This window comes from Erigeron canadensis, chromosome 6, assembly GCF_010389155.1.
Source record: "Erigeron canadensis isolate Cc75 chromosome 6, C_canadensis_v1, whole genome shotgun sequence".
Classification (NCBI taxonomy): Eukaryota; Viridiplantae; Streptophyta; class Magnoliopsida; order Asterales; family Asteraceae; genus Erigeron; species Erigeron canadensis.
The window spans coordinates 32,732,834-32,747,879 of record NC_057766.1 but is presented as its reverse complement, the minus strand read 5'-3'; the positions used below and the strand labels follow the sequence as shown (position 1 = coordinate 32,747,879).

Below are 15,046 nucleotides of genomic sequence, written 5' to 3'. Positions count from 1 at the left end.
TTTAATCTTCCCAACAGCACAAGAAGGACAAACATGCTCACTCTCATACTTATAGTCTGGCAAGCCTTCAACAAGATGCTTGTTGACCAAAGTATTGATGGTTGGAAAATTTAGGTGAGAAAGCCTTCTATGCCACAACCAAGAATTCTTTGATGTAGCTTTCGAAATGAGACAAATATTATCGGTTGGTTGGTTATCATCGAGATTGACGGTAAAAAGGTTATTATCGCGGTCGCCACACGGAATATCAACTCCATCTAGAGTTTGAACTTTGCAAAGAGATTGTTGAAAAAGAACTTGAAGATTGTTGTCACATAATTGTCCAACACTGAACAAGTTATGACTTAATCCTTCAACATAGTGAACTTTCTTAATGACAATTCCATTGCGTTCAATATCACCATAGCTTAAGATAGGAGCGAAATTGTTGTTACCAAATCGAACAGTTCCCATGAATCGTTCGACAAAGTTCTTAAGCAATGCTTTATTGCCAGTCATGTGTTTTGAACACCCGGAATCGAGTATCCAAACACAGATGGTTATTTCCTGCAATCAAATAGAATTAACCGACTTTAGGTACCCACTTGAAGACGGGTCCTTTGTGGTTAGTTAAAACAGGCAGGGTATATAACTTAGGAAACGCATACAAACATGCTTTAGAATCAACATAGGCATTAACAAGCACATTATCAACAAGCACATTTGGATTAAACAAATGAACATTAACACACGAATCAAAAGTAACATGTCTACCAGCATTCAAACCATACACACGAGAATTAACATTGTTTTCAACATCACAAGGCATAGCCTTGGCACCATTAACATTGTTTTTCAAAGAGGATTTAAAAGATAAATTGTTTGACACATCAGAAACAAGCTTCTTCTTACTACCCACTTTTCTCCTTTGCCTTTTCTTCCTTTTCTCAACTTTAGTGATCTTAGGTACTAAAGACTTAGCTACCCATTTAGACTCACTAATCAAGCTCTTTCCACCTGTTGGATTGACACTAAGAAGATTAGAACGAGAGTTTTGAAACACTTTTGTCTTTTTAGACTCTTTTGGAGGTGAGGAAACTTCTTGTTTCTTAGGTTTATCATGAGAAAACCAACCATATCTATCCCTATACCTAGTTGCACCATTTGAAGCATCCCTAGTTAGCAAAACTGAGTTAGATTTAGACACTTTAGATAATGAACTAGATTGAGAGTTAGATGAAGAAACATTTGAATTGATTTCCAGAAGCTTCACTTTGTTGTATTTGATTTTGGGAATGGTCTCAACTTGTTTGGTTTTGACATGCTTTTTCGGGGTAGGACACTTTGTTTTTAACTTATTGATTCTTGGTTTTGTGACAGTTTTTGGTTCAGTCTTGACGAGTTTCGGAAGAACTCGTTTCTTTGAATAATATGAAGTTGGAGCTTTGGAAAACGATTTTGGAGATTTCTCTTTTGATTCAACCTTGATTTTGGTAGATTCAATCTTTTTCTCAGTTTTAGAATCAAAAACATATTCTCCCTCCATGAATTTATCAAAATCATCTTTTGTGAATGGTTTAACTGGAGAGATTTTTGAAAAATCAGGAATCTTGGTTTCCAAATTCACACTATGGGTAGTCTCAGGAATTAGATCAACTTGAACTGACACATCTTTGGTTTCACAAGAATTTAGAGTAGAATATCAACACCTATACTAGTACTAAGCTTAGGGTGAACAACTAACTCTTCAAGAGAATCACAAGTGAAAAATCTATAGTAGTACCATATCAAAACTAAACTATGCGCAAGTTTGTCATAAGCTAAATCAGATTGCACATAATCATCAGCTATAGTAGCAGCAGTTTGACATGAACACTCAAGAGAATCAGTCAAGGTCTGAGTAGAGAAATTTGTAGATGAAACACAAGTAGTTTGAGTGGAATGGTCTACTAAAGCACTTAGTTCAGTTTGAGTAGAAACATCCATACAAACTTTCTTAGTATCCACAACAACTAATTTATCCTCCGAATTCGGACTTTGAGACTGTAAATGATCAATAATATTTTGTTGAGATTCCACCTTTTGTTTCAAACCTTCTATTTCTTTTTCCAAAATTGTGGATGAAACATACATTTTAGTAGGTTTAGGTGAAATACCAATTGACTCTTGGTTTTGAAAATTTGATGCTATTTTTTCTAATTTAAAAATTGAAGATTCTTTAGTTTTATAAGAAGCATTTATAGCATCATAGTTAACCAAAAATTCAGTTTGAGGTATTTTCTCAACATCATCAGTCTCAAATTCGTCATCCAGTGGACGAATAAATTGTTGTACCATACCAAGGCGAAGAAATTTTTCATCATACAAAGGTTCAATTTGGTCTTTTGCCTTTCGTAATGGAGTGATATTCTCAAATCCCAACCCATGAAGAAGTTCCGATTTGTCAATTTTTGACTTGTTGAAATAGGCGGTAAAATCCAAAGAGGGTTTTGTTCAACTTTATATAACTTCTCTTGATAGAAAAGTATATTCTTTTTAAATTCCTCAATTTGGTTTTCAAGATTTCCAATCTCAACGCCTTTCAAAAAACAAGTATGATTTAAATCAGAAATCTTTCTTTCTAGTTCAACATTGTTTGGTTTGGATTCTTGAAGCTTTTTATTAAGAATATCAACATCCATTTGTCTAGCATTTACCAGAAGCCATTCATTGGTCTTTTGAATTTTCAAGATCTTGATTGGCTTTTTCAAGATCATGAATGATCTTTTCAAGATTGTGACATTTATGTAATAACTTAGAATCAGGAAAGGCATGCAACTCACATTCTCTAACCAACATTTGATCTTTGTATGTTTGAAAATCTTGTTTAATAGTATCATAATCAAAAAGTAATTTTGAATGTTCGTCAAAGAGTTTTGAAAATTCACTTTTAGAAAATGAAATACTATTTTTCAACTTCTTATTTTTGTTGGATAAAGACGTGATATGAGTTGTCAAATTTGATAAAGCTAAATCAAACGACTTTTTATCTTTAACTATTGAAAAAATAGAGTGTAGATTTACCTCATCATCCGGGTACTCATCATCTGTGCTTTCAGCCTCAAAAGCTTTGTCCTTGGCCAACCTCGCCATGAAGCACACATTTGCAGAGAGATCTTCATCTTCATCATCCGAGAGCAACAGCCATTTGTCATCTTCAGCAAGCAATGCATGACCGGCTTCCACTTGCTTTGCCAACAGCATCTTCTGCTTGTAGTACTCATAGTTCCGATTACGAGGTTGCTTGCAATCAATAGCAAAATGACCAAGAATCCCACAATTGTAGCACTTTTTGTCTGATGTTTTCCCTTTCTCAGCAACTGGTTTCTCAAATCCTTCTTTATTTTCACCATGTTTTGATCCACTTCCTTCACCATACTCATAACTCTTTGAATGATATTGTTCCTTATTGGGAAATGCACTTGTGGAAGAAGTGCGGAGATTGTTGTTTGTTGTCCTTGCTTTGTAGAACTTTTTCTTGAAGTGCTTGGTAACCGCGGCAAGAGCTTGATATAATTTGTCAGAAACACCATCTCTTAAAGCCAACATATTATCTCCCTCCTCATCAGACGAAGAAACAACTACCATTTGCCTTTTAAGAGCTTCAGAAACCTTCTTTTCAACAATCAATGCCAAAGGATCAGAAGATACAACTTCTGGCATTTTGTTTGATGAAGCTTTGTTTAGAACTTGATGTTCATTGAGTTTGAAGGATTCATGAAGATTATGGATGGAGAACTTGGCCAGATGTTGATGTTGCTTAATCTGTGTTCCATAATCTTCCCATTCAGGACCAAGAGCTTTGATGAATTTGATGTTTAACTCAATCTCTGATTTCTTGACATTGTTCTTCCTAAGTTCAATTATGACATTGCAGAATCTACAGTAGACAGCCTCTAGAGATTCATTTGGCAATTTGCTGAAGTTGTCAAACTCAGTCAACACATTTGTCAATCTTATTGTTGAAGTTAGGTCAGATCCTTCCATTTGTCTTGCCACCTCATCCCATATCTCCTTGGTTGTATCATAAGAATCAACAGAACCATAGATTTCATCTGGTAGTGCTTTGTATAAGCATGATCTAGCTCTGTTATCTGCAGCTGTTCGATCTTTTTGTTCAGCATTCAAAAGATCAAGAGTGAGTATTGCCCCAGTAGTGGATGGCGATGAACTGCAAGTCCATTAAGGATGAAATCTTTAAGAAGGTGACCATTTGGTTGACATTCCACATAGTCCATAAATCTTTTCTTCCATAGTCCATAAGAACCACGGTAGAGAACTGGAGGTCTTGTATCGGAACCCAATGCCAATGTTTCACGAGAATCTATATGAAATTGATTTTATTTGAAAAGAGATTTGAATTAAGATTTGAAGAAAATGAGAAATGAAACGATCTTGGATGAGATCGTCCTAAAAGATCGTCTTGACAGGAGATCGTCTTAAGTGAAATACAATTGAGACGATTTGAATGAGATCGTCTTAGAAACTTTGAGTGAAATGTGGTTAAGTATTGAAAATGAAATTGAAATTGAGGTAATTTGTTGAAATGAAATGAAATGAAATGAATTGAAACGATCTTGAGAGAATCGTTTTGGAAATTGGAAATGAAACGGTCTTAATGAAGATCATCTTGGGTTTTGATGACTTGTGAAAATTTTCTAAGTATTTTTGAGAAAAATGGACAGAGTTTTAGTATGAAATGGAATGAAAGAAATTTGAGCAAAACCAATCAATAAGATCAGTTACCCAGGAAGTGTGTGATTCCCAATCACAACGACTTCAAATGTTCAACCAAACTACAACACCTTGCACAATAAACTGAGACGATCTTGTCAGGATCGTCTTGTGTTTCAAGAAGCTAAGACGATCTTGTCAGGATCGTCTTGGCTTTCTGTCACAAAACTTAACAATTCTCAAATACTTTTAAGTATTTGAATTGACCAAACTGATCCTTACGGATTAGTTAGCCACAAACAAACACTTAACCTCACAAACACTTGCTAGAACGATCTTGAGGAGATCGTCCTACAATATGCAAAACACAAAGTATGAGAAATGAATAATCAAGCACTGAGACGATCTGAGAAAGATCGTCCTAGTGAGATCGTCTTGAGGTCATCTTCTTCATCACAACAGTTTGCAAAAACTCCATTGATGACTTTTAAAGCTTCAATATCTTTCGAATTACTTGGAGTTAGAACTTGAAATCACTTGCAAAATGTTTGTAATCACGTCCGCAACAAATCCTTGAACAAAATTCAGCTAATAACACAACATAATCAAAATCCAAATTTTGAGCGCCAAAAACCAAAAATTCAATCTCGAGAATTCGATTGAATTGGAACGTAAAACTTGACAGAATTATGTTTAGAGCTATGAGGAATCTATTGGTGAACAAAAATTGATGACTTTATGTGTTTTAATCGATGATAAAAAAATGATGAAACAGGGTATTGTATGAAAAACAGTTTTTGATATGAATTTGGATGAAAATTGAGATCAAAATCAGTTATGGATCGATATCAAAGTGATGTTTTTCTCTGATACCAAATGATATAACACGATTTCTACTCTTGATTCGATCTCAACAATGGTGGATCAAGTGTGTGTGTTCTTGGTGTGTTTAGTGTGTGAGATTTCTAGAGAGAGAGAGAGAGAGAGAGAAACAGGTATGTATTAAGTGTGTGTGTAAAAAAATGAATCAAAGGCTTATGATTTCTAAGGAGTTGAGGGTATTTATAGTCTAAATCTACAATTAAGCTAATTAACACTCCTAGTCCCTCAACCTTAGAAATCATTTCACCATGTCTTAACAACAACTAAGTCCACTAACTTAAATTACAATTTATCACTATTTTTGGATTTCTAACAATAGAAGAGAAACATGATGTACCAATCGTTTGATAAATTGAAATTGCAAGACAATAAAAGTAGATACGATCTAGATGGGTGCTCGTCAATCTTCAATGAATCTGCCTAAGAAAAACTTGCTTGGAGATTGAAGAACCCTTGTAGAACAGCTTCTAGAAAGATTTTTGATAAGTTGGGAATTAGGTCATGGTTTTCTATTTATACTCCTCCAATTCTGATGCAAAAATCGTCCACAGGCTTCAGATCCCGTGCACCCACTACGGCGCAGTGGGTTGTGACATTCCCTCACTGCGGCGCAGTGAGGAGTCTTTGACTTTGACTTTCGGGTGACTGCGGCACAGTGGCAATGGATACCTCCACTGCGGTGCAGTCCTTTTCCTCGGCTTCCTTTTCCCTTTTGACGACTGCGGCGCAGTCAACCTTTCGCCATCCCCACTGCGGCGCAGTGAGTTTTGTTTACAATCTTTCCGTGGATAATGGCTGCAGCGCAGTGGCCATGTAACATACCCACTGCGGCGCAGTCAAGGCTTATATCGAACAATCTCCTTTCGATCTCAAGTACATGCCAAGCTTCGCCATCTCTTCCACTTGAAACAACTCTCGGTAATACAAATCAACTTCTAGGCCAATAAGTCTTCCGAAAATGTACCAAATAAACGCGTAACCTGTTTAGAGCCTGAAAACACTAACAAACACATAAACGCGCCAAATGCACATAAATTCGACTTAAAATACATAATAAAATGGCCAATAATGATGTGGGCGATGAGTCTAAATTGGTTACATCATATACTTATGGGTTCCATCTCCATTCCATCTTCATAACCTCCGACCATCCTACCGCCGACACCACCTAAATCCGACTACCCTTTTGCCATTACAGATTTGGGATGCCATAATCACATATTTCCTATGGTAACGTCAGCTCATCATCAACATCACTAGTATATAATCACATCATCGGAAAATAAAAAACAACAACAAATTTTCCGGCCACAAAACTCATGAAACAATTTGAATAATCTTGATTGTATCTATGTCCTCATTTAACTATTCTCATGTTCAACTTTTATTAAATAACCCAAGTTAAAGATTTGAACCTTTTACTTAACACCACAACAAATCTCCATAGCCGCTACCATAAAGTTTATGACGCCGACAACGGTGGTTTTGAAATGGAAGTGGCTAGATGTCATATGGTACAAGGGAATATAAAAAAGTGGCTAATTTGAAAAAAAATTTGTTGGAGCCCCAAAAAAGGTTTTAGTGACAAGTTGAGAGATTTTTCAAGTAATTAGCCCTTAAAAATAGGGATAAAACCTGCTAGCTACTGTACACGTCAGCAAAAAGTGGTCACCGTCCTACTATAGTAATTTTAGCCGTTTTCATACCCTGAAATAGAACTTCTTTTGTTGTAACCCCATAACAGGTTTCAGTGACAAGTTGAAGGACTTTTCAAGTAATTAGCCCCTATATATAAAGTAAATAAGATAAATAACTTAGTTGGGAAATCGTAAATAGAGTTAGATTTTACAATTCAAAAGGAACATTACGAACTTAAGCTATTTATTTATTTTTTTATTTATAGAGTTAGTTTCGATTCAAGCGTCTTGAAGACAAATTTAACCAGTGATTTACTGGACCTCAAACCCTCTCATCATGGAAAATACATTGAGATGAGAAACCCAAGACTTGAACCCAAGACCTTGAAAAAAAACTCACATCCGTTGCTCACATAGTGGATTTAGAAGATACCCCTGACCAACTCACTTAAGTGGAATCGGTTAATAAATAAGGTTATAAATATTACAAAAATAAATATTAAATATTACAAAAGTATAAGTCCATAACAATCTATCTATAATAATAATATAACTAAAGAGGAGGTTGGAGGTACACTTGGCACCCCTAATCTCTCTCCTTTAACCTAAAAATCGTTAATTCTCTATTTTTTAAATATTTTTTTAATTATTAAATTTAAAGACCGACTTTATTATTAATAAAACAATCTTTTTATCATTAAAAATATCCCAAAAATTATATTATATATAATATATATATATATATATATATATTAGGAAAAAAAACCTCACATATTCTCAAGAAAAAAAAAACTACGACCAAAAAAAAAGTCGACCACCAAAATGTTCGACCTCCTCCTATACCAAGTAACTTGTTTTTAATTTTTAAAGATCATCACTTTTATGAAATTCAATATATTATGAACTTAAATTATCATTATTATTATTATTATTATTAATATTTTTATATCTCTTTTAAATTAGTTTGTTGTCTATTATAAGTTCATTATGACTTCTTTTTCAACAATAAAAAATAAGACCGTATTAGTTCATCTTGAAGATCTTAAGCCAACACATGTTAACCATCTACGACTCCGTGTTGTGCATGTATGGATTGTTTCGGAGTGGAATAACCCGAAGCAAATCAAAACCTTCGAGATGGTATTTGTTGATGAATTTGTATGTATTTTTCAAATACATACTGTACATTTTTTGTTTCTCTTTTTGTTGAACTTAACTCTAAATCGTTTAGTCTAAAATTATTTTGTGTTTGTAGTAATTTTAAATATAACAAACTGCAAATTTTTTTATTTAACTAAAGTTGAAAATAAAAAAGTAAGTTGGAATAAATATTTATATGAAGTTAATTTCATATGTTTCTTTCTTTAGGTTTTGTATTGATTAAATTGTGATATTAGTCATAGAAATTTAATATACTTGAATTTCAATTTTTTAGTTTTAATTAATATATTTTAAAACTACTAAGACGAACACAAGTTAAGAGTATATAAGTATCACAAGAGCAATAAATAAGGTTGTTAAGTTCGCGCATATGTTATGACGTTTAAATTAGCATTTTTTGGAGGCACGAATTTTTTTTTAGAGTTAATACTCAAAATGGTGTAAATGAAAAACAAATTTACTAAAATGGTGTAGTTTAAAAAATATTTACCAAAGAGGTATTTTCTTAAAATTTTTTTACCAAAATGGTGTTTTTTACTACTCTTGTAGAATTTTGCTTAAAAATTATGTTGTACTTGTTTTTATTAAATTTACTAAGTCATTAACACTTAAAATTCATGATATCTCATAACATTACAATGTTAATACAAGAGAGTATAAACATAAACATAAATTTTTTTTAAAAAAAGTACCACATACATATAAAAATCATTGGTTTCATTCAAAACGCAATATAGAAGTTATCACCATAATTAAACAATACTATGTATATGAACAAAATCAAGCAAATGGAACGTTTAAAAAATGAAAGCAAATGGAACTAACGATTTTTATATGTAATTGTTACTTTTTCTATTTAAAATATATGCTTATATTCTGTTGTATCGGTTTTGTAGTGTTATAAAAATTCATGAGCTTTTAAGTTTTATTGATCTAAGTAGATTTGCCTTCATCTTTGTAAATGTTTCATTTGCTTGATATTTGTTCACATACATGGTATTGCTTAATCATGCGTTTTGAATGAAATTAAGAATTTTTATATGTATGTGGTACTTTTTTATTTAAGATCTAGTATTGGCATTGTAATGTTATGAAATATCATGAGTTTTTAAGTTTCAATAATTTGGTAGATTTGATAAAAGAAGTACAACCTAATGTTTAGGTAAAAATGCTACAAAAGTAATAAAAAAAACACTATTTTGATAAATATTTTTTGAGAAAACACTTTTTTTTTAAATATTTTTTAAACTACACCATTTTGGTAAATAAGTTTTTTATTTACACCATTTTGAGTATTAACTCTTTTTCTTATTGCTTGTCATTGTCTATATTTATACCATATATTAGGTCGCGTTTGGTTCACAGAATCGATGAAATCTGATGGAATTGGAATTGAATTCCATTCCTTAGTGCGTTTGGTTGCACAAAGAAGAGGGAATCTCATTCCATAGTAATGTAAACATTCCATCATTTGATGGAATCTCCATTCCTTAGGGATGGAGGAAGGAATTTCATTCCTTCCATCACTTAAATTTTTAAAAAATCAAAAACATTCCGTCAAATTCCAATTCCTTTGAAAGATTCCATTCCCTCCCAAGACATTCTGTGAACCAAACGCAAAGTATTAAGCAGATTCCCCATGTCTAACATTTTAAGTTTTAATATTTACTTCCCTAAAATGTCTCTTCTTTACCAAACACCCTTTATCTCTCCTAAAATCTCAACCAATCATCTTTTTTTACTCTCATCCATAAATCATTTATTCCTCCAATTCATTCAAAATCTTTTATCTTACAAACCGTACATCGATAAATTATTTAAATTATTAAGGTGTTCTTAAAATTTCATGTTCTTTCATTAGAGATGTCATTCGATATACTTTTGACGAATTTTTAAATCCGAGAACGGAACCCGTATGGTTAAGGCATTTGACTATCATACTTTATGACCTATCACCCCACTATCTCATCGTCACAGCGCGCGGGTACTTTTACTCTCGTTTATTTACCGTATATGTATTTATTTTTTTCAAAAGAAAGGGAAAAGAAAGTGTATTTTTTTTTTTAAGGAAATGAAATATTAAATAGGCAGTTCATAGTTGAATGGCTGAATATTCTTGTCGTACATCAAAGAAAAACGACACATCGTATTAGAAAGACAGAAATAAAGGATTTGATCGATTGCTGGTGGTGTGGAGGCGAAACCATTTCTGGATCCATATTTATTTATAAATAAACTCCTTCCTCTCAATAATTTGGTAACTCTGACTCTTAACCTAATTATTCTTCTTATTATTATTGTGTAAATTCCTTCACTTAATCCTTTATTTTATTTCATATTCTGGTTTTTATTATTATCTTATCATATCATCAGACTGGGATTATAATTATGTTTTCATACAACACAAACCTCAATGATTTAATATAAGACTGTGTTGTGCAACTTTATTTTGAGTTGTGGAGTAATAAAGTAAAGTAATAATAGTGAATCAGACTAGTAGAATTTTTGTTTTTATTTATTAAACCAATGTTGATTATGTTGGCGTGATTAGTGTCATTGGCCATTTAGTGTGATTATGATTTACTTGAGACCAATGGATCCAGGATTAAGCTAAAAAGGAGCTGGTTAGTGCAGGGTGCATCCTCGTTAGAGCTAATTTGATTTCCACGTTGTATAGCAACGGTCAGGGGGAAGTGCCCCTTGAGGGGGTCCAGGGGGGTTTCCCCCTAGTTGGGGTCGCTCTAGGTATACTAAACAGTTTTTGCTACCAATACCACCCCTCGAAATTCATTTTTAACCAATGCAACAGAAGGTTGCTATGGAAGGTAACCAACAAGGCTGGTTAAGTGGCTAACATCGTTGCCTCTGGAGACAGAGGTCAAGGGTTCTATCCTCATGGTTTGCAAGGCTGGAGGTCCTTTTCTATCTTAGATAGAACCTGGAAGCAGCCTCTTTACACCGTCGTGGTAGGGCTAAGGCTGTCTAGATCTTAACCTCCCCCATACACCGTCGAGGTATTAGGACCCAAAACCCGTAGAAGACGGCATTGGGTGCTTACTTACCCAATTTTATCATTGTTTTAACAAAAGGTTGCAACTTTTTAATTCTAAAAGGTGCGGCGTTTCATGTATCATAATTCATAAATATACACGAGACTGGTCTCATTTCTGCATGATAATTCACATAATCTCTATGTTTAGACTCGAACATTTGCCGTGGGTAAGAATTGTCCTTTGTTCGTCTCTGTAAAGGTTTCATGATGCCCTAAGGCAATAGATAGGGTCGAAATATTTATTGCAAAAGTGATCACACGACTCATAGGGAAATGTGGTATTCCACAAACCCAATAAACCTACTGATCATTTAACAAGGTTTATTTGCATATGGGGTAAAATATATACAGAACTACAGAAACAAAATTACATACTATCATATCATTTTCTTTCTTGTATAGAACGTAACGGTTTAATACTTTCTTATGTTTATCTTTGATATTCATTACCTGCATTTGAAATATCTATTCTGTCAACTTTTAATGTTTATTGTGTACTTTTTGATGTATAATGGATTGTAAATGGGCCAAAACAACTAACACATTTATTTAACTAATTGGGTTCGGTTATACTTTTTGACACAATTAACTAAATGGGCTGGGATACATGGACCTGCCAAAATACTAATCCAAACTTGTCAACCAAGCATGACCCGATTGCCATTTCCCAGCCCTTCCTAGAAGTAGGTGGATCAAAGTTGAATAATGCAGACTAATTATCTGACTGCTGCAGTGCTAATAAATTAGTTGCTATTATAGAATTATGGAACTTTTGGAATAGTTTGCATACATGTGATAAATGTTGTCTATATTTTGTATGTTTCTATGTTTTGTATGCATTTGCTTTCTTGATCTATGTATACCAGCCTCTGTTTTTAGGAAACTTAAAATGATTGGAATTTAACCTGCATAAACCTAAAGTTTTGCAACAACCATAGCCGGCTTAATAGTAGTCAAGGGGTAAGCGGCTGTTTTGGGCCCCCGCTTTTCTTGGACCCCTATATTTTGTTTAATGGGCTTAATATTATGGATATTTGGCTAGTTCTATTATAAGAAAAGGGAAAATTATACGGATAACTTAGACCAGCAGTGTCATTGCCTTTTCACAGTAGTTAGGTATCTTTTTTTTTTTCCTTTTGCTTTCTTTGTACGGTAACGAACTAAGTCTCTATAATAAATCTCGTTTAAGGCCTTAAAAAATCTTGAGCCGACACTGGCAACAACACATTTAGATATACAGGTAAATGTGTTTTTATCTTTTAATCTGAAATTGAAATTAAAATTGTGGAAGACAAATTCTGAGTATCATGCCTTCAAAGGTACATTTCTTTCATTCGGGGTCTTACCTTGGGATAGAGGATGGGCAGCCATTTAATATGATGCAGGCATTCAGCATTTGTATTGGGATGCAAATGCTTTCACATATGATGTATCTGTTAACTGTGGATCATTCACGATTACAGTGTTACTTCACCGCTAGTCAAAGACATAAGAAGTTATGAGTTTGGAAATTATTCATTGGTCTTAGCATGCAACTTGATGAAATAATATATGTCTTTTCATATCTTTTATTCTGTATGGCTAATGGCTAATTACCAAACCTATTTCTCTGATGTTTATTCAAAGCAGTTTGATTTGGGTGTATCTCGTGTGTCTGGACATTTTTTGTACATTCTGAAGTCAAAGTTATTGGTATGGCATCTAGGCGGAACATTAATTATACTCGTCTTGCCGATGAAGACAATGACTATATAGGCAATGCAGGAGGATCTGATCCACGTTTCGATTATTCACCAGCAAGCTTGGATGAAGTTCCATGGAAATCCATTGCCCTTGCACTTTTTCTTCTCATCATTGGATGTGGGCTTCTACTTCTCTCGTTCTTCATTTTCACGGGTCACATGGGAGGCGACAGATCCCAAGCATATGGCCTTTTAGGACTCGGGGCTCTCACCTTTCTCCCAGGTACATTATTCATATTACTTAATACGAAAGTTGGTTAATTTTTCTAAAACATGCAGTCATTTCTCTATTACTCAATTCATTTTTTCAAGCATATGATCTCCACACAAGTTTTGCACATAAATGCAATTTCGAGCATCTATGCACGTTTGAAGGTTTTTATGTATGAAATAATCTTTATCTAACCGTTACTTGAAAGTTTTGACTTCTTCCATTGGGGTTTTACCATTTATCGGCTCTATTTATGTGGGCATTTAGTTTCATGTCAATTTACTAGACAATCTAATGTGTGAATTTGAAACTTATTTTTCTCTTTGCTTCTTGCATAACTATTTTTTTAATTAATAAAGAATTTTATGAGGATTATGAATCATTTTGAGGCTAAAAAAAAGGAGAATTTGAAAAGTATTTACTTAAAAGTTAGGCAATTAAGAGAACAATATTGTACAATTATACCAAGGCTTTAGCTTAAGCCATGCATTTTCCACCCCCTTTACTGATGAATGGCTCAATTCAGGTTATGTTTAAGCTCTGTGGGTCATATGGGTATATGTGAATCAGCTAAATTAGAATGATCAAAATTCAAAAGTATGTGTTTGATGCATAAAGCCTCTAGAATCATTTATATTAAAGAAAATTCAATGGTTATCGAAATAATACAGTTTTTTGCAATCACATTCGACACTCTAATTCTTTATGAAAACTAAATAAAGTTTGGACAAATTTGGGTCAAACCCATTATGTTTTAACTTGTAACCAAACCCACCGGAACCCCCATTTTGCCACGGGAGGTGATATCTACACAATAAATTTTAGCCATACACAAGTACAGTTATGTTACTGCAAAGTGTACAAATATGTAAAGCATACTATTCTTGTGTATGACTAAAGTCTGTTGTGTAGATATCTTCTCCCTTTTGCCACCTTAAGGTATATTGAGAATTATGGTAGATTGATCTCCCTATGACTGGTTATATGCTGCTTGTCTTCAGTCTCATCTTTAATATAGGTTCGTAGTTTTGAAGTTCAGCGTCAATTACATTGGTGTATAAGAATTTTATATCTCTGCTCGGAGATACAGAGCTGCAAGCTTTTAGGTAGTTAGGTTACCATTCAAAATTAAGCATCATTCTTATAGCAACTATATTCTAATTCAACGATACTGATTTTGTAAGTTGCTGTTTGATATCATATCAGGATGATCATCATGTGCATTACTAAACAGTTTTCTTTTTCTTTGTGTGCCATCAGTGCAAACAACCAACTAATTTGAGTATGTGTTTGTTTGATGATGTATAATGTTAAACTTTGAATCCCCTTTTTTATGTTCTGATGATGATTTGTATGTTTTAGGCTTCTACGAGACTCGAATCGCATATTATTCATGGAGGGGTGCACAAGGCTATCGCTATGCAGCCATTCCTGGTTATTAAGGATGTAACGTACATGCATTATTCAGAATATAACATACACACATCCCTTTCAAATTATGTAGATTGATATTGTTTTCCTAAAATTTGAGTTTTGGATATGAATAGTACAGTTCTATGTTTCTGTTTGTTAGATTATGTTTAGAAGAATGGAATGTATCATATTCACAACAATGTAAAGAAAGTTACAGATCAAGGGTCCAATGAATGGGATAAAAGACAACAATTTA

The 15,046-nt window shown here is 33.5% G+C and overlaps 1 protein-coding gene across 2 annotated transcripts; it reads left to right on the top strand.

The window, feature by feature from the left end:
* The first annotated feature begins 10,471 nt into the window (after positions 1–10,471).
* Positions 10,472–14,949, top strand: LOC122605304 (transmembrane protein 230). Of its 2 annotated transcripts, none has more exons than XM_043778220.1 (3): positions 10,472–10,629; positions 13,054–13,389; positions 14,740–14,949. In XM_043778220.1, exons 2-3 carry the CDS (start codon positions 13,119–13,121, stop codon positions 14,817–14,819), a joined length of 351 nt encoding a protein of 116 aa, XP_043634155.1. In that variant the 5' UTR covers positions 10,472–10,629; positions 13,054–13,118; the 3' UTR covers positions 14,820–14,949. The 2 variants fall into 2 exon arrangements, with proteins under 2 accessions (XP_043634155.1, XP_043634156.1); XM_043778221.1 differs by having other exon boundaries at positions 13,051–13,389.
* Positions 14,950–15,046: the final 97 nt, after the last annotated feature.

Excerpts from the sequence above, each read along its gene's own strand:
- LOC122605304 (XM_043778220.1), top strand. The coding sequence starts at position 13,119 with ATGGCATCTAGGCGGAACATTAATTATACTCGTCTTGCCGATGAAGAC. Across the intron at positions 13,390-14,739 it reads GGCTCTCACCTTTCTCCCAG|GCTTCTACGAGACTCGAATC; the intron begins GTACATTATTCA and ends TGTATGTTTTAG.